The sequence below is a fragment of the Lepidochelys kempii genome, chromosome 26, assembly GCF_965140285.1.
Source record: "Lepidochelys kempii isolate rLepKem1 chromosome 26, rLepKem1.hap1, whole genome shotgun sequence".
In the NCBI taxonomy this organism is placed as follows: domain Eukaryota; kingdom Metazoa; phylum Chordata; order Testudines; family Cheloniidae; genus Lepidochelys; species Lepidochelys kempii.
The window spans coordinates 5,995,214-6,022,522 of NC_136405.1; the positions used below are offsets into that span (position 1 = coordinate 5,995,214).

Below are 27,309 nucleotides of genomic sequence, written 5' to 3' on the forward strand. Positions count from 1 at the left end.
CTGCAAGAGTGTGGGTTTATTAATCCTGAGTCCTTGACGCCTTCTAGGTAGCTTGATTAACTGTTTTCTGCCTCCCAAAATTCTGCCAGCATTTCAGCTGGACACGGTGTTCTTTGCTGTCTTGCCTAAGCTGTTTCGTACTATTATTGTGCCCTGTTGAAACTGCTGCTGTATCTCGGCCCCCAACTAGCTGCAGTGAGTCTCCTCGAAACACTTCTTAAAATGCTCTAGAAATGTAACTAGGGATGAGGCTAGAGGGGCAAGAGGAAAGGCTGCCAGAAAGACAGGCATTTAATGGCCTTTTCCCTCACAACTGACATGGCTAGTGCCCTGGCTGAGAATTCTTCCAGAGTACTCTCGGCTGGCTATAGTTCAACAGTTGGCTCCAGCCCATGTGTGGTGTGCCGACTTGGTATCAGGCCCACGGATACTGTGTCCTCTCCTTTCCTTTGTTTTCACAATATGTAAATAGAAGTCTTAGCCGCTGCCATCACCTCGATATTTCTCCACATACCAGCCACATTTAATGAGACAAAGACCGATACCCACGAGGCTGGTTATAAAGAACAGAAGATTTATTATCTCTGGTTTCTCAAAGACCCTGTTTTCCATTATCAAAGGGGTTGGTTAAGCTTGACCCATCTCTCTAAACGCTGAAATGACAGAGTTGCTGTGTCACTGCTGTGTAATTTACAACAGTATAATTACAGTATAATTTGGGGAATGGGACGGGGGCTGCACATAACAGAAGGGTTTCTAAACCTCTTAAATAGGATTGCTCTGTGCTCATTTGCTGTAAGTGACCAGCCAGGCTTATGACCGAAAGGCTGTTGACCCGGTCACGTTCTATCTGACTTCCAGGGACAGACAAGCAGGTAGGCGAAGGTTTTGGTTTGTCACTATCAGCGCTGGTTCTGTCATGCCAAAGAGATGTCAAGAGGAAGAGATGCTAGACTCAGAGGATAGAGCCTCAGACGGGGCCTCAGGAGATCTGAATTCCATGCCCAGCTCTGCCACAGGCCTGCGCGATGACCTTGGGTAAATCAGTTTGCTGTGCTTCAGTTTCCCCATCTGCAAAAGGGGGACCTCCTTTGTAAAGTGCTACCAGGTCTGTGGGTGAAAAACGCTACAGAAAAGCCGGTTATTGTTGCAGATGGGGATGAAAAGGCCAGTGCTTGAGCATGACACCAAGGGTGGGGAGGTGGATGTTCTTTTGGTTAACGTGCAGGTCTGGGAACCCGGATGCTTGTTTCCTGTCTCTGCCCTTGACTTGTGTGTGACCTTGGGCCAGTCTCATCCCTTAGTTTCTCTCTGTCCAAATCGTGGATGAGGCCGCCTTGCTCCATGGGACTGTAACTGAATTCATTAGGGTTTGTAAAGAGCTGTGAAGGCCTCACAGGGAAGGGGCTAGAGCAGGGCAAAGGGTCATTTGTATTCATTTATTATTTATGCTCTTGTCATGCACCCTGTTGTTATGTTGTCATCCACCCTGAGCCTGTGATTCCAATCATGCCCCACTCTGCAGGGGAGAACTGCAGAGCCCTGCATTCCTGGGGCGGGGTGCGTACGGGTGCGTACACACGCAGACGCACAGGCAGATGTGCAAGTGTAGATCACAGTTTGAATGCACAGCTTCCCTCCTCCACCTACCCCTTATTTATTAGTGGTAGTGCAGAAGCGCCTAGCAGCCCCAGGCAGGAACCAGGAGCTCACTGTGCTGGGCGCTGTATAAACGCAGAACAAAACGAGGGGCTCCCCCTACCGACCACCCCTCACCCCAGCACCTTCCCCTCCCCCTTCCACCGCCACTGCGGCCCAGGAGAGAGGCCTCCCCACCCGCGCCACGTGGTGCTCCTGGCTTCCGAATGGGCGTGGCGCGGAGCCAGCAGGGGCGTGGCTATGCTAATCGACGCGGGCCAGTGGCGAATGGCTGTGTGCAGGAGGCGGGGCCGCCCAGCTCACCCCCTGCTACGTAGCGTGCGCCGCCAGTAGCGTGCAGCCTGCGCGGGCCCGTGGGGAGCTGGGGACAGGCCGGGCTCGGGGCCGAGCGGACAGCGCTGCGGGGGAGCAGCTCGGGCGGTGAGGTCAGGGCCGCGTGGCTGGGGGGGGCGAGTCAGGGCACTAGGGGCCGAGGGGGGGATCAGGGCGGTGGGGGGAGAGTCAGGGCACGGGGGGCTGGGCCGAGTGGGGGGGTCAGGGAACTAGGGGGGGCTCGGCCGAGGGGGGGGGTCAGAGCACTAGGGGGGACTGGGCCTGGGGGGGTGTCCGGGCACTAGGGGGGGCTGGCCCGAGGGGGGGGTAAGAGCACGAGGGAGGGCTGGCCCGGGGGGGGGCCTGGGGGGGTCAGGGCACTGTGGGGGCTGGGCTGGGTGGGGGGAGAGTCAGGGCTCGGGGGGGCTGGGCCGAGGGGGGGTCAGGGAACTAGGGGGGGTCAGAGCACTAGGGGGGGCTGGGGGGGGTCCGGGCACTAGGGGGGGGTGTCCGGGCACTGGGGGGGCTGGCCCGGGGGGGGGGTAAGGGCACGAGGGAAGGCTGGCCCGAGGGGGGGGTAAGAGCACGAGGGAGGGCTGGCCCGGGGGGGGGTCAGGGCATTGGGGGGGGTCAGGGCAATGGGGCTGGGTAGGGGGGGTCAGGGCACTAGGGGGGGCTGGGGTGGGGGGGCGGCATCTGAGGATCTGCAGGTCCTGGCCAGCAGCGCAGGGTGGGGCCCGAGGGCCTGTGGGTGAGTGTGCGGGGTTTAGGCTCCAGGAGAGCTGGGGGTTGGCCGAGGGGGATGTGTGAGCTGGGTGTGATGGTACAGCAGAGTTGGGATGCTCGTGCCCGGTTGCTGTGGTGGGCATTGGCTCTGGGTCCCAAGGCACTGGAGTGATACCAGGGCAGGTGCTGAGGGCACTAGGAATTCGGCGGTATCAGTGTGGCTGTGAGCGGGTGGGTCTGCCTGTGGGGCAAGCGGAGAAGGCCATGGCTATGGAGTATCTTGGGGTATGACAGCAGGGAGCTGAGCACTGAAGGGCACTGGGTAGGTAGAGGGTGAAGAGAAGCCAGGGGAGGGGGAAAGAAAGTCTTTGTTGGGGGTGGGGAAGGGGGAGTGGAAGAGGTAGTGGCATCTTTGAGAGGGTGTAACAAAGACAGCGGGCTTGGGGGAGAGCTGATATTAAGGCCTGGGCAGGGGGCATGTAGGGAGCAGAGGTAATTTGTGGACATTCATTTGCCTAAAGGGGCACTGCAGGGCAGGCAGGTACACGCTTCGGGAGAGCAGAGAAACTGGTGGGCTGGTCACAGTGTGCACTTACGCCTAATGGGTGCCAGGAATAAATTCCCCCCAGAGGAGTAGATGCTGCTAGAAGCCAGATATTGCACTGGAGGGGCTGCTTATCTCTTCTTATCCCAGAAGGTACCCTAGCTCCAGGTAATGCTGTAATTGTTGGCCAGGACTGCAGTCCTCACATACAGCACATGTGCTACTCACAGCTCTGGGAGGGAGGCAGAGGGTCAGAACTCTTGGGTTCTGTCGTGGTCCTGCTATTGACTCCCTCTTTGGGCTTGTGTGAGTCACTTACTCTCTGCCTATCACAAAAGGAGGTAGGGTTACTTCGCAGGTGGATTGAGAGCCGGTGGGTGGAATCTGCACAGCCTATTGGTAGAAATTTTTTAATCACGCAGACCCTTCCTTTGTGTTTAAAAGTTTCTGTGTCACAACTTTCCCTGCCTTGCCACTTGGCCCTTGTGGCATTGGGCTGAGGCTGGAGAATGGGAAAAAGGGTTAGAAATAGAAGTGAAACTGGCTAATCCCTCATCTCTCCCTGAGCTGGGGGAAATGCAGAAGACCAACTAATAGCATAAATGCTGTGAGGTCAGTTTCGCTTTCACAGGTCCCTCAGTTCAAATTACTAGGGTGTTACTAGTAGTGTGGACTTCTTATTTGTTTTGTTTTTTTCTTTAAACATGATTTTTAATCTGCTCTCCTCCCTTGTTTGTGAATTGCTGTGATATCTGTAGATGAAAAGCAATACACAAGGCAAAGGGCAGCTGGTATGCCATTCAGTCCTTGCCTTCTGCGGGGAGACTGCCAACAAGAGGGTTAATTATTGCCCCTGGTGGCAATGATTTTTGCTGTCTGGACACCTGCCTAAGGGGAACTGGACTGAGACACACCATCCCATGCCACATAGGACTCTCCGTTTTGAAAGAGAAGGCACGTGGGCCAGATTTAGACAGCCAAGAACTGTTTAGATGGGCATGCCTATTCCCAGTAGGTGGTAACAGGGATACCGTTACAAGGCCAAATGCAGTACTGGTGTGAGCAGACACAATTCTGGTGAAGTTAGTGGAGTTGTTTCTGCTTGCACTGTTGGCCTGTTGTGCATGTGGTGTAAGATTGTGGCGTATTGCACACTCCTTTATGGTTGCAGTGAGCAAAAATGCGGGGAGAGAATGTGCTTTAGAGGGTTGAGAAACATGCCTGTAGCGAGAGAGGAGAGGGGAATGCATCCTTGCTGTGGTACCAGTGTTAGCATTATGCTTCCCTTTCCGGCCACGCTCTGGGAGGAGAAGTGGGGTTGAAAACATCAGTGTTGAAGGGCTCGAATAGTCTGGAGAAGTCTTAGCTTAAAGCATGAAGGGAGTGGTTAGGCATATGGAAAATATGCCCTTTTGACCTTGTTTCAGTAAAAGCTGCAGTGACTTCTCCTGTCCCCTCTGCTGGAGGTTTCAAATGCCGTTCATGTTGACACAGCAAGTGTCTTGTGCCGTTTCTGGAATGTGGCGTGGGTTATGAAGAGGCGTGATGCTGAGACATCCCAGGGCCTTTGTCAGAGGATTGTAAGCTGACGGGTAGCACATTACTGGTGAGCAGGAAGGGGAAGGGAGCATGATGCTTACACCACCATGTGCTCTTAACTCCTCCTAGTTTGTGTGTGTTTGAACAAACAATACACATGCTTGACAATAATAACTTTCTCACACCAGGTTGTCGTCTTGCCCTGGGAAACATTGGTTCTCCCTCTAGCTGAAATTAACATGTTACTTCCAGGCTTGTGCTCAAGCATCACAATAATGTGTAATACTTTGCATTTCCGTTGCCCATTCAAAGAATTAGATACACTTTAAGGACTAGGGTCTACCCCTAGCTCTGCTCCCGACTCATTGTTTCCCTTGGGCAGGTCATTTTCCTGCTCTGTAAGATGGGAATAATGACTAATTCACAGGATCCTGGTTTTCAGTCCTCTACTCACTGTGTTTCCTCCTGACATTCAAACATCCTGGGCTTTGATAGCAGCGGAGCCAAAGGTGGGGAGAGAGACAAGGACGAAATATTGTTCTCTTCGATTCCAAGTAGGTCAAACGTCGGCCCTGCGCTGCTTTTGACTGTGTCATTTTCCAGGTGTTGGGGCTGAGCCATCAATGGGTGCTTGGGAGCTAGATCTGCCCTGATTGGGACTCAGGCCTCCCATCCCCTCTGTTTAAAAGTAATGCGGCAAATCTCTTCTCGAATGAAAACGCAGTGGACTTCACAGTTTTATCAAGAATGTTCCTGGTCAGAGGGCTCGGTGAGCTGACAGAGAGGCTAACTGGTGTTGAATCAAACAGAGGATACCTCAGAAGGTCAGTCTGTGGTGGAGGTGGAGAATTCATGAGATGGAACAGGCAGGATGCCAGCCAATCTAGCAGGGGATTTCTGAATGTGTGAGAAAGGGGGGGAGGTGGTGGTTTACTGCGAGTTGTGTGAGGTGTCTCTTGTAACCATTGCACACAGGCAGCTGGACTGCTCCTGTTTCCAGCAAGCCCTGGAAATTCCTCCTCCGTTCAGAAAGGAGTGCTCCAGACCCGCAGCTTCTTTTCTTTCCAGGTTATTGCCCTGTACTGTTAGTCTCCCCTGTTCTCAGGCTTTCGTTGCCTTTCCTTCCGAGAAGGCCCTCTATCCTGTCCTGCCTCTTCTCTAAATGACACCGGGGGCTCCAAACAAATTAAGTCGTGAATAGGGGACAGGTAGGGCTTGATCCCTCCAAGCATAGGGAAATAAATCTTGAAAGACATCCTCCATGCATTTCTTTAGCACCTTTCACTCAGCAGCAGCATGGGAGTAGATGTCTAGCGACACGCAGGATCTGCACTATAGAACTCTTCCTGCATGCTGTGTCCTCACTATTCCTGCATGCTCTGTACCACGTGTCCTGCATGCAGCAGGGATGCTGTTGCCAATCTGAAAGGGTCCCTTAGAAGAAACTTCTGCGGTCTCCCAGTGCAGCAAAAATGGCTGCAAAGCAACATGGGGTTCTTCTGACTGGGGGGTTGTAACATTCTGAGAGCTACACGTTGTGTAGTCATGATCTAGGAAATGCTGACAAAGGCAAGAGGCGCCATGAGGGTGTGATGGGGAATCTCTTTGCGATTAGATCCGATCTGTGATCCCAGTACGCTATCCACTGAGAATGCCTTTGCTAGCTGGAGAAGCTTCTGAACCTTTAAAAGAAATGCAGAAAAAACACCCTGCTCCCCAGTGCCAATGAAGTTCAGACTGAGCTCCTGGAGATCTAACCCTTTGTAATTCCTGCAGTGCTAGTGAAATATGTTGGCTTGCCATCCCTGGAAAGTGAACTATCCCCAGGGCAGGCACAGCATGTGGCTCACCATCCACTGCCAATGGGTTTCAGCCCCACTTGGGAGGAACTTCCTTTAGGGAAGCGAGGAGCTTGCTCCCCATGGCCCATTCCATCCTTGGTCTCTTCCAAGATTGCCAGCAGGCATGCGGCAGTGACTTGTGAAACTGACACCAGTCCACCAGATCTTTCCAGGTCAGCCACTGAACAGGTGTCGGGGGAACGAGTTTTGAACTCGAACAGCGTGGTCTGGTTTTGAACTGCCAACTTCAGAGTGAGACTGAATCCTGTCACCAATTCTCCTTTGCCGTTGAGGCCCATGTAAACCCTCGTCATGTACTGTGACGGGTCTCTCTCTGGCTGCTCTTGCATTGTTGTGCTCCACTCTTGCAGTGGTTATGGGGTATGTTCTTTCACAAAGAAGACCAGGCACTTTGGTTTTACTGTGAGGTAAATTTTTCCAGAGGTCAGCTGCGGGGTGGGGTGGGGTTTCCTGACGGTTTATGTGCTTGGTGTGTGTTGTGTTTTTTACCTTGGGACAGCTCACACGTATTAACCACCCTAAGGTAAAAAACACAGCACCATTAGCACTCAAGACAAGACCCACGCCACATGCATTGCTTAGCAGGCGTCCTTTTAAACTGTAAAGCGGTGGCATATGCGAGAACAGTGCTGGAACTTTTACCGCATTGAATAATCATTCTTGTTTCACGCCTGCACCTCAGGATACAGAGCTGGCAGAGAGAAACTTGGGAGTGGTGTGATCTTAGTGACATACTCATAGTTTCCATGAATTCCAGCAGCTCAGACTTCTGGGAAGGTTTTTTTGTCTGTGTGTGGTGTTAGTTTAAAATTTCTTCTCCAGGTAGTATAATGCACATACTGTATTTACTGAGCAGATGACTTACGTGGTCAGTTTTGAGCAAGGCAGGAGGTTAATAGGCTGTATATTTTGGCCTGGAGCTGTTCAAATATATTTAATCTGGGAAAGGGGGTTGGACAGTGGAGACAAACATTTGTGGGTTAGCTGGAACTAAAGGATTATGCGGCGCTTCAGAGGGACCTAACCACATGGAATCAAATGAAATTCACTGCAGGTATGCTGGAAGCAACAACTTGAATTACTTCTATGTGTTGATTGGTGAGAACACCCTTCAGGGAAACAAACCTGGGTGTCATTGTGGGCAGCTCAGAGAGGAAGTGTTTAAGGATTAGACATCTCTGTGAATAAGGATATCGTCTGCAGTGACAGTAGCTAGGATAAAAACAAGGAGGAGTCCGGTGACACCTTAAAGACTAACGGATTTATTTGGCCATAAGCTTTCGTGGGTAAAAACCCCACTTCTTCAGATGCAGGGTAGAAGTAGCTAGGATAGAAATGTGTAAGGGGTGTAAACCTTCACACCTCAGGGTACGAGCTAGCCACTAAGGGTTGGTTGTCAAAAAGAAAATTCCTATGGGCAGGTTATTGCAGGGTTTTACCCTCTTGTAATTGTGGCACTGTGCATTTGGATCATTGGTGTGGCTGGCTCTGACAATTTCTTTGTTCTATGGATTTGGGGGACGGAAGTAGCTGGTAAACTGAGTGCTGGGAAGGGGGGAGACAAGAAACCTGAGGCTATTCTTCCCTTCTCACCTAGCTGCCAACCCCATTTAAAAAGACAGGGGGGGTTGCAGCTGTGTCACACTCCATTCCTCCCAAGGGTGAGTATGTGGTCAGGCTGGGCTGCACCTTTAACCTCAGTTGCCTGTCTACGTGCTGCAGATCTTTACCAGGCCTTGTCCCCAGTTCTTTAAAGCAGCAAGGAGCTCTGAGACGGGGTGGGAGCAAGGGGTGGGTACTGCAGAGTCTTCAGGGAGACTGGCGGAAGCACTTGTGTCCCTAGCACATCCCAAAATGTGCGCTGCACTGCTTCCAGATGCATTGCCTTTCTCCAGATTTGGGAGGGGAGGGGTTAAATCGGCAAAGCATCCCCCTCCCATCCCCCCCCAAGCCCTTGCTAAAACCTCTCTGGCCAATTCCTTCTCAAGGAGTTCCTGGTGCTTTTTAAAAAACAAAGATTTCAAAGTTGCAGTAAGCTCTTGAGACTCTGAGAATGTCGATCCCTTTTTAATAAGAAAGCATTGGATGTGGCCTAATAACAGTGTTGAGCGCCTGAGTTTGGTTTGCTCTGATTAGCCTTGAATTGGTGACAACAACAGATCCTCTGCTTCTCCCGCCCAGCCCTGGTCAATGTGAGGGGCTGGGAGGACTGCTTCTTGCAGGGCAGACCCGTCAGGAGAGGCCTTGCCAGTCCAAATATGGCTCTGGCCAATGAGCCAGACTTATTTTCAGAACATTTGGTTGAGTGGAGTCCAAAAATGCCTTATGTCAACTTCTAGAGGAGACCAAAGTCTGTAACACATCAGCAAAGGTTTGTTTTGAATATGGCTGTGGGCCGAGTGAACGGGAGCACAGCCCGAATTCCGCTCTAGGTCATAGATGAGGGAGAGTGTGTGTGTGTGGTGTGTTATCAGAGCAACAAAAGTCCGTGTCTTAAAGTGAATGCGCTGCTCGTATGACGCCGTTCAGGCAGGGGGCATGGTGCACCTGCATCCCACCCATAGCCAGAGTAGGCACCACGAGGGGAGGGGAAGGGAGATCAGTCCCCCTGGCCCATTCCATGCTTGGCCTTCTCACTCTCTGATCTTTCCCCACAGACTCATTTCACAAAGAGCACTAAACAGCTGCCAGGAGGGAGCAACTTTGAGTTCCTACCAGCCTGAGCTGAATACAAACCACCTCCAAGACCTCATAGTGAATTATCCACCCCTGAGCCTTGCGGTCGTCTGTCTGTGTCAAAATATCAGAGTGTGTCAAACTTCAGTGCACTTATTCTCACAACACCCATGTGTAGCAGGGGTGTGCTGTTATCAGACGAGGAAGTGATGCACAGAGAGGCTAAGTGCCTTGCCCAGGGTCACACAGGACATCGGTGCCAGAGCTGGGAATTGAACCTAGATATTTGGAGTCCTAGGCTAGCATCTTGTCCACTTCACCACCCTTCTCTTGGGCAGTTGAAGTAGTTTATGGAAGCCCAGAGTCCTGAAAATAACTATGTCCACAGCAGGGACTCGGAGCAGCTTTTCCTTAGGCTTAGTGGCTAAGATACCCCACTTGCTAAGGTAGTGGGCACCACTGTGGGATGTGCTGCTACTCCTGTACCAAAGTCTGCTTCAGCAGCACGTGGCCTGAGATCTGGGGAGAAATCTGGCAAGGTCTAAGCTAAGAACCTAAACCATACTGAAGTGTGCAGCTGACCTTCCTGGAGAGCTAGTCAAACATTCCCTGGCACCCAAGGTTTTTTCCCTGATAAGGTCTCAGCAGCACAATATGTCAATGTTCCTGTATCCCAGAGACACAACTTTCCCCTCCCGTGGAAACAGTCCAGCTCAGCAGTGCTCATCAGAATTGCAAGCCATAGCCTCGTCCCTGGACTGCAGCAAGAAGCCCCGTGCATGCTGTGTCCGGGCAAGTGTCTTCCGTTTCTCAGCGTTGTGGATTTATATGGAGGCTTAATGATCTGTTCTGTGCTGGGTGCTGTAATGCACCTCCTGTTGCTGTGCTGGGGAGTGTTTTCCTGACCCCAGCTGGCCATGAACCAACTGGGACAGAAATAGCTGGAGTTGCCCCCTGAAGCCTTCGCATGGGTGCCAGGTGGCTTTACCCTGGAGAGATTTGCCATGCAGAGCACAGCGGGTGAAATTCTGGCCCCCCTTAAGACGATGCTGTCACTGCCATTTAACTGGGCCACTGTTTCACCCAACACACCGGAGTGACTTCACTGGACACAGGAAACATTACCTACATTAAGGCACTCTGTAAGCCTGTTTATTAGAATAGGTAGGAGAAGCCCTAGATCAGCTCCTGTGCGTGGTCTGGTGACTGTCCTGGCAGTTACAGGACACTGGTATTGGTCAGTAATATTTATAATAGTATTTTTTAATAAGAGCCTGGAAGGGATTTTGACCCTCATGCTTCAGGGCTTCAGCTGGTCTCAAGGTATTGGGGGAGGGGGGTCAGGAGGAAACTTCCTCTGATGGCAGGTAATTCCATAACTGCCTTCTACAAGGTTCTTGCATCATCCTCTGAATCAGCTGGTACTGGCCACTTCCAGAGACTGGATGCCAGACAAGATGGGAGCACAAGTCTGATCCAGCTTGGCAATTCCTATGTTCTTATGTAAGGCTGCCCTCTTTGTGCCTCCAGGCATATTGCATGGCAGAGCTGGTGCTGCCCAGCGTTCGAGCTCCATGCTGTTCTATTGATTTATATAAAAGATTATCAGTCAAGGACCCGGTAAATATAAATACATATACGCCTCCGCCTGGGGAAGAGGCCGCTGGGATGTGGTTCAACTTATAATTAGCAGCATGGTTAAAATATAACATAATGAACGCATCTTATTCCTCAGGCCCTCGAGCTGCTGCAGGCATCTCCTGGGCTCCCAGACAGCTCAGAAGGACTCGCTACAGCCCAGAACCCAGATTTCCACAAAGCTGCACATGCTGATCGCTGTGCTGTCCTCTCTGTGCCTCCTGTCTGAATGTGGCTGTGGGATTTGTGTCAGTTAAGCTGGAAGCCTGTGGAGTTAGGGGCCTTGTCTTGAGTGTGCGAAGCCTGCACTGGGGTCACTCAAGGCCCTATGTAGGCTGTCAGGGTAACTGACCATATGGGGAGGGATGTGGTTGTAGGGGCAGAGGTCTAAAGCCGTCGTCTCGGCAGGCTTTGAACAGTGGTTGTAACTTAGAAGATAGAGAGGGGTGAATAAAACCAGTCCTGGTGCAGCTTTCAGGCCCAGAACTCTGCACTCCGCTAATGTCCTGGCTCCTGGCTGTGGTGCCCATCCGTCTACACAGAGCCCCAGCTGGGACCTGGGTGCAGTAGGTGGGCACAAATTTTCCACCTGCACCCTCTGTGGGTCTTTGTGGAGTGGGCCTCCTGGTGCTCGGTGTCCAAAGGAAGTGAAAGTTGCCGCAGCCAGCTGCCAACTCCTTGGCCTGGCCCCTTCGCAGGAAGTTTCCCAAACCTCTGACCTGGCTGCTCTGGTTTGACCCCATGTTTGTAACGCTGGGTCAAGGCTGCCGTGTTCAGCCTCCAGGCACTGCAGGGACTGGGGCAATGTTTGCGCCAGGGCAGTGGTGGCTGCTGGTGCATGGGATGTGCTCCAGAGAGCTGTGCAGTCTTGGAGGAGGCGTGTTTTGTGGGCTGTCTCCCTCAGGGCCCTGTAGACGTGAGCGTCCCCTAGAACGCTCCACTGCATTACTGCGGTGGCTCTGCTGGCCTGGTGTGCTAAGAGCCTGACAGCCTCGGCGTGCTGGCGCGAGAAGATAAGAGGTAGGGGAAGCAGCCTGCAGCTGGCTCATCCCATGCGTTGCAGAAGCACAGAGGGTGTGCTGGGTCTGGGGCAAACACCTTTCAGCAGGCAGCCTTAACCCCACACGTAGACAAAACACTTTGCTCCTCAGTAGCTCGCTGTCCTGTCCCCTGGGCAGAGCATTGTGGCAGCAGGAGAGCAGCATGAATGCTATGGTCCTCCTGCTGCGAACTCCATCCTCCCTTCACACTGCCTCTCCCCCCTCCAGGGACCGTGAGCTCTGCTGCCCGTGAGCATTCGGCGCACCCTGCTTGCCAGCGGCTGTTCTGGGTTACTCCAGCGTGTCTCTGGACCGGACGAAGGCGAGTGCCCTGCGTCGGGGGAAAGCTGTTATGAGCATAGCTGGGGTTCTCCCAAGCAGGCAAATACCTGTGTGGTTCTGGCAGCAGATGCTCCGAGGCTTCTCCCTTCGTTCATGACACCATGCCTCTCGAGGTCTGCTCTTGCGGTGCCACGTGGGGGTGGGGTGAGTGAGGCAACGTGGCCCTATCTGCCACCAGAGTTCGGTTAGTGCTGCTGGGCTGGAGAGAGGGACAGTCCCCTTCCGCTGCTGAATCCCTTCAGTGAGACAGCACTGTCTGGTGCCAGGGCCTCCCAAGGATAATTCCTGAGTCTGACGGAGAGTCCCTCTGTGGGTTGGGGCAAGTCACGCCTCTCTGTGCCTCGGTTTCCCCACAGGCCAAACATTGGTGGTAATCCTGACCTCCTCATGTCATCGGGGGGAATGTTTCTGTATCTGCTGGATAGCACCATCCTGCAGAGGGGGGTGCCAGCCAGGGAGCACTGTGTAGCTGCATGAGCAGCTGAGAAGCTGCTAGGCACAAACCCAGCACGGTGGCCAACGGAGACTGAAGCGGTGGCCTGTGGCACCATTGCCAGGCCTGAGAGTTTGGAAATTATCTCCCAAGCCTGATCTGCAGCCTGGAATGCGCATCGTCCCCACACCCAGCTCCTAGAGCTCCCAGCTGCTGTGAGAAGCACTGTCTCCCAGGGCTTGCCTATGCCACCAACCCCTCATCTGACCTCACGGCATGCCAGACCTCTCCATTAACGTTTCTGCCCATCTGCCTGGATGTTGGTTTTCTCCCTTAAAAAATCTTGACCTGACTTGACCTTCCTGGAGTCACTTGACAGCAGCCGTACAGCCTCTCTCTCCCTTTCCGCTCCAGCTCCTCACATGCAGCAGATCAGCAAGCAGAGCCTTTTCTGGCAGGCCTTGCAGCTGCAACCCTTCGGGAATGGGCCACATGGCAGAGCTGCTTTCCTGGCAGTGTCTGCCTGTTTCGCCCCGTGAAATTCCTGCGTGGTGCAATTGTTTAGTAGAGCTGTCATGGACCCTGGGGTCCTGATCTGGGTACAGACTGTGGGGGGGGGGAGGGGGGGAAGACTCCAGGTACCTTTCCTCTGCCAGAGGGATCAGTGCCACTAACCAGGCAAGTGTTGGAGTTCTGTTCCACGCTGAATTGTTGTCCCTGTGCTGGTGAGAGAGAGTGTGGCTGTCACACGAACAGCTGGACGCCTGCAGGTGGCATGGGGTTCAGTGATGTTCAGCTGCAAAGGGAATCTGCTGCCCCCTGCAGGGCACACCGCCATACCTTCACAGGGCGTAGGAAGGCCTGTGTCATCTGCACCGCTGGGTGCACGTTATCTTGTGTGGGGAAGTCGAGTAAGGGATAGGACAGCTGGAAGGACGGGGCCTAACCCAGCCAGGCAGGGGTACTGGAACTATTTGTATAATGGGGGTGCTGCGAGTGATTGAACCGAACTGTAAACTCTGTATAGAATTCAGGGTAGCAGCCGTGTTAGTCTGTATTCGTAAAAAGAAAAGGAGGACTTGTGGCACCTTAGAGACTAACCAATTTATCTGAGCATAAGCTTTCGTGAGCAACAGTTGCATCCGATGAAGTGAGCTGTAGCTCACGAAAGCTTATGCTCAGATAAATTGTTAGTCTCTAAGGTGCCACAAGTCCTCCTGTTCTTTCTGTATAGAATAGAAACCACTTCAAGTCAGAGGGTGCAGCAGCACCCCCAGTTCCAGCACCTGTGCAGCCAGGTGTACCCACTGGAGAAGGTCTGACCCAACAAGGTGCTGACTGCATGCCTTAGCAACTGGGCTGTCTGTGCCCTTTCAGTCCAGCAGCCAGTGGCTGGTGATTCCCTTAGTGCTCAGGGCTGCAGGGAATACTAAAGTTAACCACACTGCATGTCTCCTTTTGCAGGATCGCCTGGTCACCATGATTCTGGGTGTGAGTCCCCGATGCCACCTCCTGGTGATGCTGCTCTGCCTCCTGGGCATCTCCTGCCAGACGCAGGCTGGCACGGACGCCTCGCTGCAGCCCGCCGTCACTGCGGCTTCCTTCCTGCAGGATCTCCTGCGCCGCTATGGCGAGAGCGACGTGCTGACCCTGCAGCAGCTCAAGGCCCTGCTGAATCGCCTCGATGTGGGGGTGGGGCACGAGAACATCTCCCGATCGGAGCCGCAGCGCAGGAACCTCTCCCGGGTAACATGCCACGTGAATTCCTGTGTCTCTTCCCTGCAGTGCCCAAGGAGGGATGGCCCAAGCTTAACACACTGCTGCCCCCCTGCCCCTCGTAAACACAGAGTGCGAGGTCACCATGCCACGGGCTAAGCTTGTCCGGAATGGACAATCAGATGGGCCATGTTCTCTGCAAGGATACTCCTTGGGCTCACGTGGGCCCTGTGTCACCCATGCAGGGAAGCTGCTTGAGCTCCACTCGGGAGACCATTGCTTCTCCTGCTATATCAGCTTGCTCCGCTCGCTGCCCCAGCTGCTGTACATTGTGTTCCCATTCCTTCGGTGTTCAGCTCCCAGGGAGCCAGCGGGTGAAGTTGGGTGAAAGCGGGGAAACCCTGGTTCTTGTGGGGTGGGGGAATCCATTACAGTCCAAGCAGAACTGCTGTGATGGTGGCAGGCAGGATATTGCCTCTGTGTGGAGAAAATTCTCAGGGAGGGGGAGGAAAACAGCCCCTGTAGATGGGTGGTTCGTGGGACCCATTAGACCTGCAGAGGGGGCTAGGGCCTCACATGCAGTGAGATAGGCCCGAGTCCAGTGAGGGGCTGCTGTGTGTGTATTGTTAGAGAGCTTATTCCTTCACTCTCCCACTTCCCTCGTTCTTCTCGCATGAACGGAGAGCAGCAATACCCAAAGTCCGAAGGTGCAAACAATTCAACGTTTATTGGGGTGAACTTCCAGCAAAAACTTAAATCCAAGTTCCTTTTTCCTTATTTTCGAATCCCAACTCACTTCCTGTTTGCCCCTAATTTATATAGTAATAGTCTGAGCTATACCTTAACTAATCATTCTACTGAAATTTAACGAACCAATCCTAACATATTGTAACATGATTAGCTAACCAATTATATCCCACCACCTTAATTAGTTTACACCCAGCAAAATTAATTATACAGCAGACAGAAACAATCACAGAACCAGACAGAGGCCATGCCAATAAACAATAGCAAAGTGGGAACTATCATGACAAAACAATACAGAAGTGAGGATTTCACAACTAGATCTATAAAGACATAAGGGTTTCCCAGCTGTGTCTATTGATAAGTGAGTTCTTACCAGACAGAAAACTATCAACCTAAATTTCCTTTTACATCTTCTAGGCACTTCCCTTTCTCTGGAGGTGATAGGCACTATCAGGACAGGAGTGTATTCCTAACAGCCCAATAGCACCTTCTTTCAATGTGACTAGTTTGGAATGTGAGGATGTGACCGGTCGCTTCCCAACTTATGGCTGCCTCTGTCGCTTCCCAACTTATGGCTGCCTCTGTCGCTTAGCCAAAGGCCTTAGCCTAAGAACAGGGCCTCAGACTGTCACAGTAAGAGAAGGACCTTACACTGGCAGACAGTGATTTTGATTCTTTCTTTTATACCTCTAACTAGCCAAGTGATAAGAATACACCTAAATTCTTAAAGTACAGGCCTTTGCAGACAGGCCTGAATATCTGTATCCTAACGTGTATTGGGCCAGGAGGGGAAGGAGTTAGCAGTGGGAGGAGGGAGAGGATGCAATCGAAGAGCCCTCTGGGGATGCCCATATTGCCAAGCCAGACAGCAGAGCACAACCATGGGATGCTCAAGGTCTCTCTTTCCCCACGCCAGTGCTTCAGCTCCTCAGAGCTCTTCGCCGCCCACAACCTGAGCGAAGGGTCCCATGTTGGCCCGAGCAAGTTCCAGGAGTTCTGCCCGACCATCCTACAGCAGCTGGAATCTCAGGCGTGCACAGCAGAGAACCTGGAGAACGAGGAGAATGAGCAGACGGAGGAGGGGAAGCCCAGCTCGGCAGAAGGTGAACAGATAGCCAGTGGGCACGGAGAGGGGACCGGGACCAGCGTTAGCTCTAAAGGCATTGCTGAAGCACAAGCTTTCCGAGCGCCTCTCTTGAGTGCAGGGCACAGATGCTTTTTCTAGCCCTCACTGCAGAAATGGGGCATATTCTGGGCTTAATGTGATAGCACCTGTTCATAACCCTTCCCTTCCCAGCCTGCTAGGGCAAGCCATGGCTTCAGCCCTGCGGCAGGAGCGACGCACTGGGGCTGTGTCTTTGGCCGACAGTAATTAGAAAATTGCGCTAGCCTGCCCAGAAAGAGAGGAACCATGGGATGCAGGGAACGGAATCATGGATTTTTGGGGAGTTTGACTCCCAAGTCCCAGAATTTCACTAGCTTCACGACACATCCCACCATGTGCAGCGAGGAAAAATCCCAGAATGCACTTGGCGAAGCAAAGAAGCATGGGACATCCACCCGGAATACCACACGCTTAGCGTGCCCCGCGCCCCGCCGTACGTACACAACGATGTGAATTGAAACAGGGCACAGCTGTCCCACGTTCGTGCTGTTAGCGCAGCATACGAATCGCGCACCAGCTAGTGCGTGTCAGCACAGTGTGAACTCATTCCCCATATAGACCAGCCCTTAGTTACACAGGGGAGTTGTGGGGACAGAGATCCTAGACAGCGGGGCCTTTTTTACATTTAAACCTCAGCTTTTCCAACAGGCAGCCCTTTGAAGGTGCTTTCTGAGTCGAATGTGGATTCGGGCTGGCACTCGTGATGGGGCTGCTTGCTAGGTGCTAGCCCTCCTAATGCTAGATGGCAGAGTGCAGGGACAGGGTGGTCTGTCGCCATCCCCCAGCTGTGTCACGTTACAGAAAGTCACATCAAACACCCCCCCACAGCTCTGTTTTCCCATCTATGATCTGAGTGGCAGTCCTTACTTGCCTCCCAGGAGGCTTGCCTGAGAGTGAAGTGCTTTGGGATGAAAGATGCTGTCAAAATGCACTGTACTGCTATTAAGCCTGTCCTCTTAGCAGTGGCTTTGGGGCAGTTGTTTGGAACCAGAGGCACCCCAATAAAATCACCCCTCCACACCTGCATATGCAGGGCTGGATTTTCTGTCTTTCCTTAGGTCATTCCAAAGACTCTTCGTTGTAGGTGAGGAGAGACATTTCTCTCGTGATAACCTTGGAAAGCTAACTTTCCAAGGGTAGCTTGGAATCTTGATGGTTTTCCTCCAGTGTAATTTTCTTGCAGATTCCATGGAAAGTGCAGAGGCACTAGTGTTTGCAGCCTGTTGAATCTGCCCTCGCCTTCCCTACCCATGGCACTGCAAGGCAGAGAGAGAGCAGGAATTGGACCATTGACAATGCAGAGGGGAGAATTTGCTGCTGGGACATGTGACTTTAGTTCCCAGAGCAGTCAGCGCGCTCTTGCTCCATAGTTCTAGCAGAGGCAGTGCTGTCTATCAGTGAGGAAGTGGTGCTTGATTACCTGTGTTTGTTACTGCTACCCCAGCCCCACACACACTCACATTCTCTCTCACATGTGTTCCAGGTTAATTCAGCTCAGGAGGGCCTGTTTTTTATCTTTCTCTAGAGGATCTTGTTGCAGGTTAATAAATAGCAGGGATTTCTATAGCCCCTTTCATCCAAAGCACATTACAAACGGTTTACATGAATTGTATTTTGCCCACCTCTGAAACGCTGCTGCCACCTCTGAATGGACCGTGGCAGCTGTCTCAATAGCCACACAGCAGCGCTGTGAATAGCACGCCATCCGTCACATGGCAGTTACGGGAGTTCAGGGACGCAGCATGCGGTTGCTCAGATTAGAATTTCCCACATATGCCAGGGTGCTGGTGGTTTGTAGTGCCTAGGAGCCCAGCCGTGGACCCTGTTGCGCTAGGTGCGGTGCAAACACTGCCCCAAAGGAGCTTATCAAAGCAGAGTCCTAGGTTAACTTTCCAAAAGTGCTAGGGGACCTGTAACAATCCAAAGCGGCTCAGATGGCCGATTGGCTTCTCGGAACCATAACGCCCCCTGTTGGAACGCACAGTTATGGTCTCAGGAACTCCTTGTTAGACCTTCTCTGGTGCCTGCGATTCTCCCCGCTGCTTGCAGGTGTTCCTGGCTCTGGCTCACTCTTTCCAGCCTGTTAATGGCATACAACTGAGCTCAGTGCCTGGAGCTTAATTATTCCCAGTGCCCTTTAAAGTAATTCAGAGACATGGAGAAGCATTAACCAGATTTATTTCTCCCACCGTTTCCCCGTCCTGTAACTGTCTCACCATTAAAGTATCCCAAGCAGCGCAGTGGATGGGAGTGATCCTCTGTCATAACAAGGCCCCCTCCTCAGTGAGGCCTGACTCCCCTGGCCTTCCCTGCCCAGCTGTATCCAGAGCTGCTGGCGTCTGGCCCTTCCCACCCCCAAATAGCCTTGGTAATCCAGCCCTCATTTCTTCTTGTTCCGCAGTGTGGGGCTTTGGCTTTCTCAGTGTGTCACTGATTAACTTGGCCTCCCTCCTTGGAGTCTTCATTGTGCCCTGCACCAACAAGGCCTTTTTCCGACGGCTCCTCACTTATTTCATCGCGCTCTCCATCGGGACGTTGTTCTCTAATACGCTCTTCCAGATGATCCCAGAGGTGCAGTAGAACACACCCTGCCCTTCTCTCTCTCTCTCTCTCTCTCTCTCTCAAAGGGCTGGCTCTCCCGCTCGCCTTTACAACCCAGCTCCTCCCAAACAGATTTCTCTGTCTCCAAGGCAGAGGGAAACTTCTCTTCCATGCTGGCTTCCTGCCAGTGGCTTTCCAGGACCTTCTTGCTCCTCTGAGCACCAGGAAACATCACGTGGTCTCCTCAGGGTTAATGTTTGGTGTTCAGGCAGCATGGGGAGCCCTGTGCCATCCTAGCTTGCTTCCTCCTTCCTTCCTGTGGGGTTGCCTGCAGCCTCTCTGAGAACAGCAATATCCTGTAGTTGCAGTGCAGCTGGCAGGGATCCTAGCTCTGGAGGGAGGGAGAAGAGAGCTCCCTCCCACATGTGACTCCTGCTGGGTGGTTACACAGCCCCTCTCTTCCGCCGGTTATAGTGGTTCAAAACATGGGTGGTCCTAGCTCCTGTGAGATTGTAATAATAAAGATCTCTTGCTCTTCATGTTCCTGGTTGCCAAAGGGGAGACTTCCCAAAGCCTGCCCGTGATGAGTGACACTAAGCATAGACCAAGCATGTGCAAGTACGTCAGGCAGCATCTGGGAGCTTTAAGAGGACAGGGCACTCCTGTGCTGGGTTGGCAGCATCTGTGCTGTGTCAGCGTTGGTCTGATGGGCAGAGGCTGGTGTAGGGGCGTTCCTGGGGCTCATAAGAAGGGTGTGTGAAAGAGGGAGGAAGGAAGGAAGGAACAGAGGGTAAAAATGCACAGAAGGAATTGAAGAAACCCCTCCTGCCTGGGGATCCCAGCTTTCTTCTGGCTCCCAGTCTTGCTGATTAAAGGCAGCAGAGCCCCTGGAAAGATCTATGCAAAGTGAGGTTTCCTGGTGCCCTGATGGGTTTGTCAGATACATTACAAACTAATTTTTGTTTTAATTGCACAATTCTGGAGCTAAATAAATATTCCCATGTGCTTTACAATCAGGTGTTGGAAACACACGTGTTCCTCCAGCATCCTGCTCTCTGGCAGCAGGATTTTCTCAGCAGGGTCTAGGTACTTAGGGACCTCAAATCCATTTAGATCCTCAAACTTTCAGCCTAGAAGTCATGGAATTAAAATAAAATCTCAGCTTCTCACTGAAGTGATCCTTCCACTGTGATCCCAGGGCTGCTTTGCGTTCAGCATTTGTGTGTGCATTGTACTGCCCTGAAGAAGACAGGATATCTAGTCGTAAATGGATATTACCCTTCTTTGCCAGTGCTCCAGAGTGCAAGATCTCTTGGCTGTTTCAGTTAGCTGCCTGCTGGCAAGCAGAGGGAGTTGGGGACAACAGGATTGGTGCTTGTTTCTCTCAGCCCCTCGCAAGCTAAAACAAAGCTAGTATGTTTCATGTTGGGTCTCCAGGCCTGGTGGTCTTAACCTAACTCCCAGTATTCCTGCATATTCCATGCTGGCAAGGGCTGTTATCACATCTCTAAACCAGAGTCTGATGGAGCCCCTTGTTTGTGGGACTTGGGGAGGTATTTTTCAGCTCCAGAACTGTAACTTTGTTGTATTTTTTCTCTTAAAAACCAAACAAAATGCCTTGTTTCTGGATCTGATGGGAACTGAAATGATGGTGTACACTCCACCCCCATGGTATGCACGTTGCAGGAGAACTCCCACGGCATGAAACGCAGGTTAATCCATTAGGCTGGAAGGGTCTCGGACAGCTCAGGCAGAGCACTTGGCCTCTCTGATTTTGTCTGGTGCCCAGATACTCCAGTGATGAGTGCACTAGGCATGCACAGGGTGAATCGGCTCCACTGTGCGATGAGGGTGGAGTGTACGAGATGCTGGCTGTAAAACTGAAGTGCTCCATGGAATGCTGGAACTCTGACCCCGGCGCGCCCCCCCCCCCCCATTAAATGGGCCTTATGCCTCTGGGAATGACATGTGCCCACTGGGAGTCTGACAAGGTCACCAGGAAAGTGAATCTGTTTTGGGAGTAGAACCCTGATTTTATTTCTCTCTTCAAAATACACTTCACGTCCACCTGCCACAAGCTAACTTTCATTCTTGGAGTGTTTATTTTAAAGTAAGAGCCTTGTTAGGATGAGGAATCTCATTCCTTCACCCAAATCCCGGCTTCCCCAAGGAGAGAATCCATCCTCTCGTCAGTCTGTGGTGCAGTTAGTCACAGCAGCCGCATTCTGGAGCATGGGCTGTAGGGCCAGCTCTGATGATTCACGTTCCCTGTAGTGTTCCAGCCACGATCTTTCCCTCCCCAAAGGGGCCAGCATGTCAGAGTTCCAGAGCCATCTTGTACCAGGTTTGCTTCTGGCCTCCCTGAACCAATTCGAGATTGATATGAAATCACTAATAAATGTCCCTTTTTCTCCTCCCTTCTCCCCCTCCCGCTCTCTCTCTCTCTCTCTGGTGTGGATTCACTTCTTTGCTGTCCTGTGTTGATTTCCTTGGACTCTCCTGCCTTCTGTGGTGTAACTGGGGTGGGGTTGGCACGCACGCTGAAGTCTGGGGTTACGGTTTCCTCTGCGTGACCGTCATCTCCCTCTGCTCCCTGGTGGGAGCCAGCGTGGTGCCCTTCATGAAGAAGACCTTTTACAAGCGGCTGCTCCTCTACTTCATAGCTCTGGCGATTGGAACTCTCTACTCCAATGCTCTCTTCCAGCTCATCCCTGAGGTATGGTGAGGGCCCTCGGGCCTGTCATGTGTGTCTGTCTGCCTGCGCTCCCTGGTTTGAGGAGAAGCCGGTGGAACTTGAAGAGAAACATGAGTGAATGTTGCAGGGAGACAAAGATCTGGTTGGACCTGGTCTGTGCCTGCATCTGGGAGCTGGAAATGTTTAAGGTCCATCAGCAAGGCTAAATGCTGCTGTATGACTGTGTTAAGCTCCTAGCTGCTTTGCCATTGACCGTGTGACCGTGGACAAGTCACTTCCACCTCACCTTTCGGTGCCTATCTATAAAATGACCCTGATTGTATTTACTTATCTGCCAGGATGAGGTTCTGGCCATGGTCTAGCACTGCTCAGAGGACCTTAAAGCCTTAGGGTACGTCCACACTATGGAGACTATATTGGTACAGCTATGGCTCCATAGCTATGCTGGCATAACCCCATAGCTTAGAAGCAGCCTGCACCAAGGGAAGGGGTTTTTTGTTGCTGTAGGAAGACCACCTCTCTGAGCTATAGTTGCTGTGTCAAAAAAAAAAGCATTTGTCCGTCGGCCTAGCTATGTCCACCGTGGGGATTAGGTCAGCATAGCTGTGTGTTTTTTCACACCCCTGAGCTATGGCAACCTAACTTTCAAGCGTAGACCAGGCCTTAGCTGTTCTCAGGCCATAAAAAGAAAGTGGCTTTGACGTGTGAACAAAGCCAGGCTTGACTGGGTCACTTTTATGGTAGAGAGCAGATGGGGTAGAGAGAAGATTCCATGTTGAGCGGAGTCTGAGCTGCCTGTTGGTGCCACTCGCGTCCCTTATATACGGCTCAGTGTTCGTGCTGGCTGAGAGTGGACGTGCTCCAGGCTATAGTCTCAGTGGTGAGTTCGTTGCGAGAAGCAACTTAGACCATCTGGGCTTTGATATAAAAGGATCCCCAGCCCCTGTGCTAGAAAACACCTTCTATGCACACAAGAAATGAATAAACTGAGAAAAGTGGAGTTACTGTCCAGAAATCCCCAATGCAGGTGCCTGATCAGCGATTGTTGGTGCAGTTGCTTCTCCTCATTCTGTGCTCAAAAGGGAGAGGAGAGGACAGGACAGGACAGCTAATGATGTTTTCTGGGAGTGGACTTGCTAATACAATAGATTTAATTGGCCCACCTGCCTATGTTTATACTCACATCTGACTTGTGAGAGGAGGGACAGTGAATTTAAAAACCAATAGATTTAAAGCAAAGGCATTTTATAATTAACCGGTGGAACTCGCAGCCACAGGATATCAAGATGAGTAGCTGAGAGAGATTTATAGAGGTATTGGACATCTTAGATTAATGTGAGTAGGATCTGCAGTGACACTGTCTGAGCTAAAAATGAGATGGGCTAACAATCCTCATGCATCAGGGCATGAGCTGATTACGTCTGGGGTCAGGAAGACAGTCCCTTCTAGCATGCAGTAGTATTGCACAATTAGGTGTGTTAAGCCTTTCCCTGAAGCATTCATTGGGGGAGAAAAGACTAACTGAAGTGCTCTTCTGCTGTCCCTGTACTGAGAGCTCCTAGAGACATGGGTAGGGGAGGTGAGGGACGCTGCTGGCGTTTATGGTTCTCAAATCTTTCTCTGTTGCCCCTTGTCTACAGGCCTTTGGATTCAACCCTCAGGAGGATTATTATGTCTCCAAATCTGCAGTGGTCTTTGGAGGCTTTTACTTGTTCTTCTTCACAGAGAAAATCCTGAAGATGCTTCTGAAGCAGACAGATCAGGTGAGGTTGAGTTAGTCCCATAGGAGCGGGTTAGGCATTCCCAGACGGTACTGCTGCCAGAAAGGTGCTTCCCAATGGGTTTACTCTGATGCAATTTTCAAAAATCCATTTTTTTCACCCTGTTTTTCAGTTTGGAGTGGAATCTAAATCTGCTGCATGCCCTTGACTGGTGCACTCTGGAAAGGCCACCTGCTTTACTGACTCTTAAATCCTGAGTGTGAATAGAAAAGCTTAATCTTTGTACAACAAACAGTGGTTCCTTTTTACATTTGGGGGAGGATGATATTTTTGACAGAAAAGGGGGAAGTAAGAGGCACTTGGGCATGATGCTGTATGTTTCTTCCTTCTCCTGATCCACCCCAACAGCTGTCACATGCCATCCCAGAAGTAGTTATAGTGACTCGTGTGTGTTTGTACAGTCAGTTAGCAGAGGTGGAAGTGCTCTGGGATGAAAGATGCTATGAAAATGTACAATCATAATGTTGGGCTTCAATAATCAAAGAGACTCTAGTTTCCTAGTGGTTTTAGTCAGCTTCAGCATTGCCGTGTCTGTGAGGTTTCCTGTTCTAGCTTGTGGGCAAGATAAAATAATCAGCATGCCCCAGGCGTTTATGAGCCAGAAATGTACAAGTGACTGCATGCATCCATGCTGCATGTGGCTAAAGCCTGTAAATCTGTGTATCCTTCCAGCACCATCACGGGCACAGCCACTACAGCCCTGAGACCCTCCCCTCCAAGAAGGACCAGGAGGAAGGCGTCACTGAAAAGCTGCAGAATGGGGACATGGATCACATGATCCCTCACAGAACCAGTGAGCTAGAGTGCAAGAACCCATCTGTGGATGAGAAAGTCATTGTGGGCTCTCTGTCTGTCCAGGTTAGTGCCTATCTCCCCTGGGGTTACCAGTTACAGCTGTTTGGAGGTGTTGGCTTAGTCTGCAGAGATGGGCATGACACTGGGCAGCGCAGTAAGACAAGTGGAGTTGTCCGCAGTCGGGCGTGGGTTGGAGACCCAGCCAGTGGGGTTCACGTGTGACTTGGGGTGCTCCCTTGCAGGACCTGCAGGCTTCCCAAAGTGCGTGCTACTGGCTGAAGGGGGTGCGATACTCTGACATTGGCACGCTGGCCTGGATGATCACCCTGAGTGACGGGCTCCACAACTTCATCGATGGCCTGGCCATCGGTGCCTCCTTCACCGTGTCTGTCTTCCAAGGGATCAGCACCTCCGTGGCCATTTTCTGCGAGGAGTTCCCCCACGAGCTGGGTACGTGGCTCTTCAGCTGTGCACCTTAACTGCGTTTGCTCCCCATCCAGCCAAATATTTAAGCATGTGCTTAAGTGCTTAAGTCCTTAAGGAACGCATGAAAGCACTTGTTTAACTTGAACCTATTTCACCATTGTCTTTCAACCGTCAACAAAATGTACCAACTTCTCAGTCATTTAAAGAGACGCGTGTGCATATGGTGGAGGACGGTATGTGAAACCGTGCTAGCCAGGGTAGGAAAACTGTGGAATCACATGGTGTAATCTGTTCTGAAAACCAGGGGTGTTTGTGATTAAATTTAGATTGAGAGACAGCTGGTAAAACGCCTGTTATGTGTTTGTGTTTGAATGTAGAGAGTGACACATGGAAGTAGATGTGGACCTCAGGCACCTGGCGAATCAGCGATTCTGTCAGTGTTGCAAAGTTTTGGTTCCCTTGGGCTAGGGTGGCCTCATTCTTGCAGTTAACTGCATTGATTTGTGGCTTGACACAAGACTGCTTCTTGAGCAGTGTAGGGCACTGCTCTGAGGGTTAGGAGGACCTTGGTTCTATTCCTGCCTTTACTGCCAGCTCACGATGTGACCTTAGACCAGTCACTTCCCCTCTCTTTACTTCTGTTTCCCCAGGTGTAAATCAGGATGATGATACCCTACTCTCTGTTTAAAAGCACTTTGAGGTCTATGGATAGAGATGTTCTATAAGAGCAAGGCATTATTATTATTTATTTTATTATGTAAGGCCTTGATTCAGCAAGAGGATTGAGCATTGAAGCATTTGAATAGTCCCATTGACTTTGACTTCAGTGGGGCTACTCACATGCCTAGAGTTAAGCATATGCTTAAGCACCTCAGTGAACAGGGGGCCTGATTGCTGAGTGCTGTTCTCCAGTGGGATGCTGCATTTGGGCAGCTGATGCATCCATCCCATAGATGGTCATGTGTAGCTGTCTGTCTTCTCCTCTCCTTACGTGATCCTCCCTTTTGCAGGTGACTTTGTCATCCTGCTAAATGCCGGAATGACAATCCAGCAGGCGCTCTTCTTCAACTTCATCTCGGCCTGCTGCTGCTACCTAGGGCTGGCCTTTGGGATCGTGGCAGGCAGCCACTTCTCTGCCAACTGGATCTTTGCTCTAGCTGGTGGGATGTTCCTCTACATTGCACTGGCTGATATGGTAAATCCCAAACCAACAGTAGCTGCTGGATAGGGGATCGGAGCATTGCAGGGGTTTTTTCTGCAGTGACCACTGGCCAATGAGCGCTGATGAGCCTCTGTCAGTATTATTTTTTGTACAGGAAAGCTTTGACGATACAGGGCTCTGGGAGCTAAGAGGACTTGCCTAACGGCAATGCTCTGTAACATCACGTGCAGTACAGTAGGGTTCCCTCCTGGCTTTTCACAGTGAGGCCTCTGGGTGATTTTGAGGAGGGGTATTGACTGGACCTGTGTAAGTCAGAAGTATCTGCAACCCTGGGCACGGAGGGGAGAATGGGGGAAAATAGAGCATACAGAGGGATGGTTATTCCCTCGTGCCCACCAAATGTAGGGTGTGTAGCTAACCTATAGCCAGACCACTTTGAGCTGTAAATTTATCAGATTTTAGCCTAGCAGGATTGGACAGGGTCAGGGTCAAGAACACTTGGCCTTGATTGTGAACAGCTTTATATAAATTAATGCCAAATAATAGATGGGGGTATACAGCGCTGGGATCTGCATGTGCAAATTCACAGAGATTGGAGGGCGGAGAATTTCCACGACTGAAACATTCCAATTCTTTTCTCAGTTCCCTGAGATGAATGAAGTGAGCCAGGAGGACGAGCGGAATGGCAGTGCCTTGATTGCCTTCGCTATCCAGAACGCAGGGCTGCTGACGGGATTCATTATCATGCTGCTGCTCACCATGTTCTCAGGCCAGATCCAGATAGGGTAGGGACGGGCCTGGTTTGATTGGGCTTTCCCACCTGCAAGCATACGGACTGACAGCACCTGTATGAGACATCAGCATTGCAAAAGCACTACAGAAAAGAGGCATTTCTATTAAAACTGTTCCATAGACTTTGTATTGTTTATTTCAGGGGGGCTGATGAAGCTCCTTGCCCTAGATCTAAAGTGACCCAAGGACCTATTTCCAGTGTAGCATCCCTTCCTCTACTCTCCTTGCGTCAAAGGGACTCCTGGAAAGGACATGTGTGAGGATCAGGAGAACAGGCTCACTGGCTCCTTTCTGGCTACATCAACCCCTTCGGAGAGCTCCAACCATGGACATGACTTCTTCCCATCCTCTTCGGGTGGCTGCGGATGGGGGATGGATGTGGGGTCAGCGCTGGAGGTGAGGCTACTTTACCAAGGCAGACGCTGTGCTTGAGGCTTGTGCCTGTCCATCCCTCGTACTCAGTCCCTCCACGGGCAATGGAAATGCGAGGCAGGGGAACAGCCATGGGTCCCAGGACAGCCCCAGTATTTACCCGTGTTAACTGTAGCCTCCAACGCTCCGATTGTGCAGGTATCTGGTGTTTCTCTTGAGCATGGGGAGCATGCTTGCCTTTTGGACCTAAATATGCAGTCAAGAGACCTGTTCGAGAAAGGGTCTCCTTCCTCCAAAAGCTTCACGTGCCAATGTCTCTGCAGAGTGTGCTGGGCTGGAGGAAAGG

The 27,309-nt window shown here is 51.6% G+C and overlaps 1 protein-coding gene across 9 annotated transcripts; it reads left to right on the forward strand.

Moving 5' to 3' along the window:
* The first annotated feature begins 1,983 nt into the window (after positions 1-1,983).
* SLC39A14 (solute carrier family 39 member 14) lies at positions 1,984-27,309 on the forward strand. 9 transcript variants are annotated; one of them, XM_073325358.2, is made up of 10 exons: positions 1,984-2,079; positions 12,225-12,318; positions 14,236-14,517; positions 16,151-16,337; positions 21,487-21,656; positions 23,276-23,398; positions 24,089-24,274; positions 24,454-24,661; positions 25,648-25,832; positions 26,442-27,309. In XM_073325358.2, exons 3-10 carry the CDS (start codon positions 14,251-14,253, stop codon positions 26,586-26,588), a joined length of 1,473 nt encoding a protein of 490 aa, XP_073181459.1. In that variant the 5' UTR covers positions 1,984-2,079; positions 12,225-12,318; positions 14,236-14,250; the 3' UTR covers positions 26,589-27,309. The 9 variants fall into 9 exon arrangements, with proteins under 9 accessions (XP_073181459.1, XP_073181462.1, XP_073181460.1 ...); XM_073325359.2 differs by having other exon boundaries at positions 1,986-2,084; XM_073325355.2 differs by having other exon boundaries at positions 1,997-2,079; positions 4,669-12,318.

Coding starts and splice junctions, on each gene's coding strand:
- SLC39A14 (XM_073325354.2), top strand. CDS start 12,432: ATGACACCATGCCTCTCGAGGTCTGCTCTTGCGGTGCCACGTGGGGGT. Junction 12,483..14,235: donor CGGTGCCACGTGGGGGTGGG/GTGAGTGAGGCA, acceptor CTCCTTTTGCAG/GATCGCCTGGTCACCATGAT. Junction 14,518..16,150: donor AGCGCAGGAACCTCTCCCGG/GTAACATGCCAC, acceptor TCCCCACGCCAG/TGCTTCAGCTCCTCAGAGCT.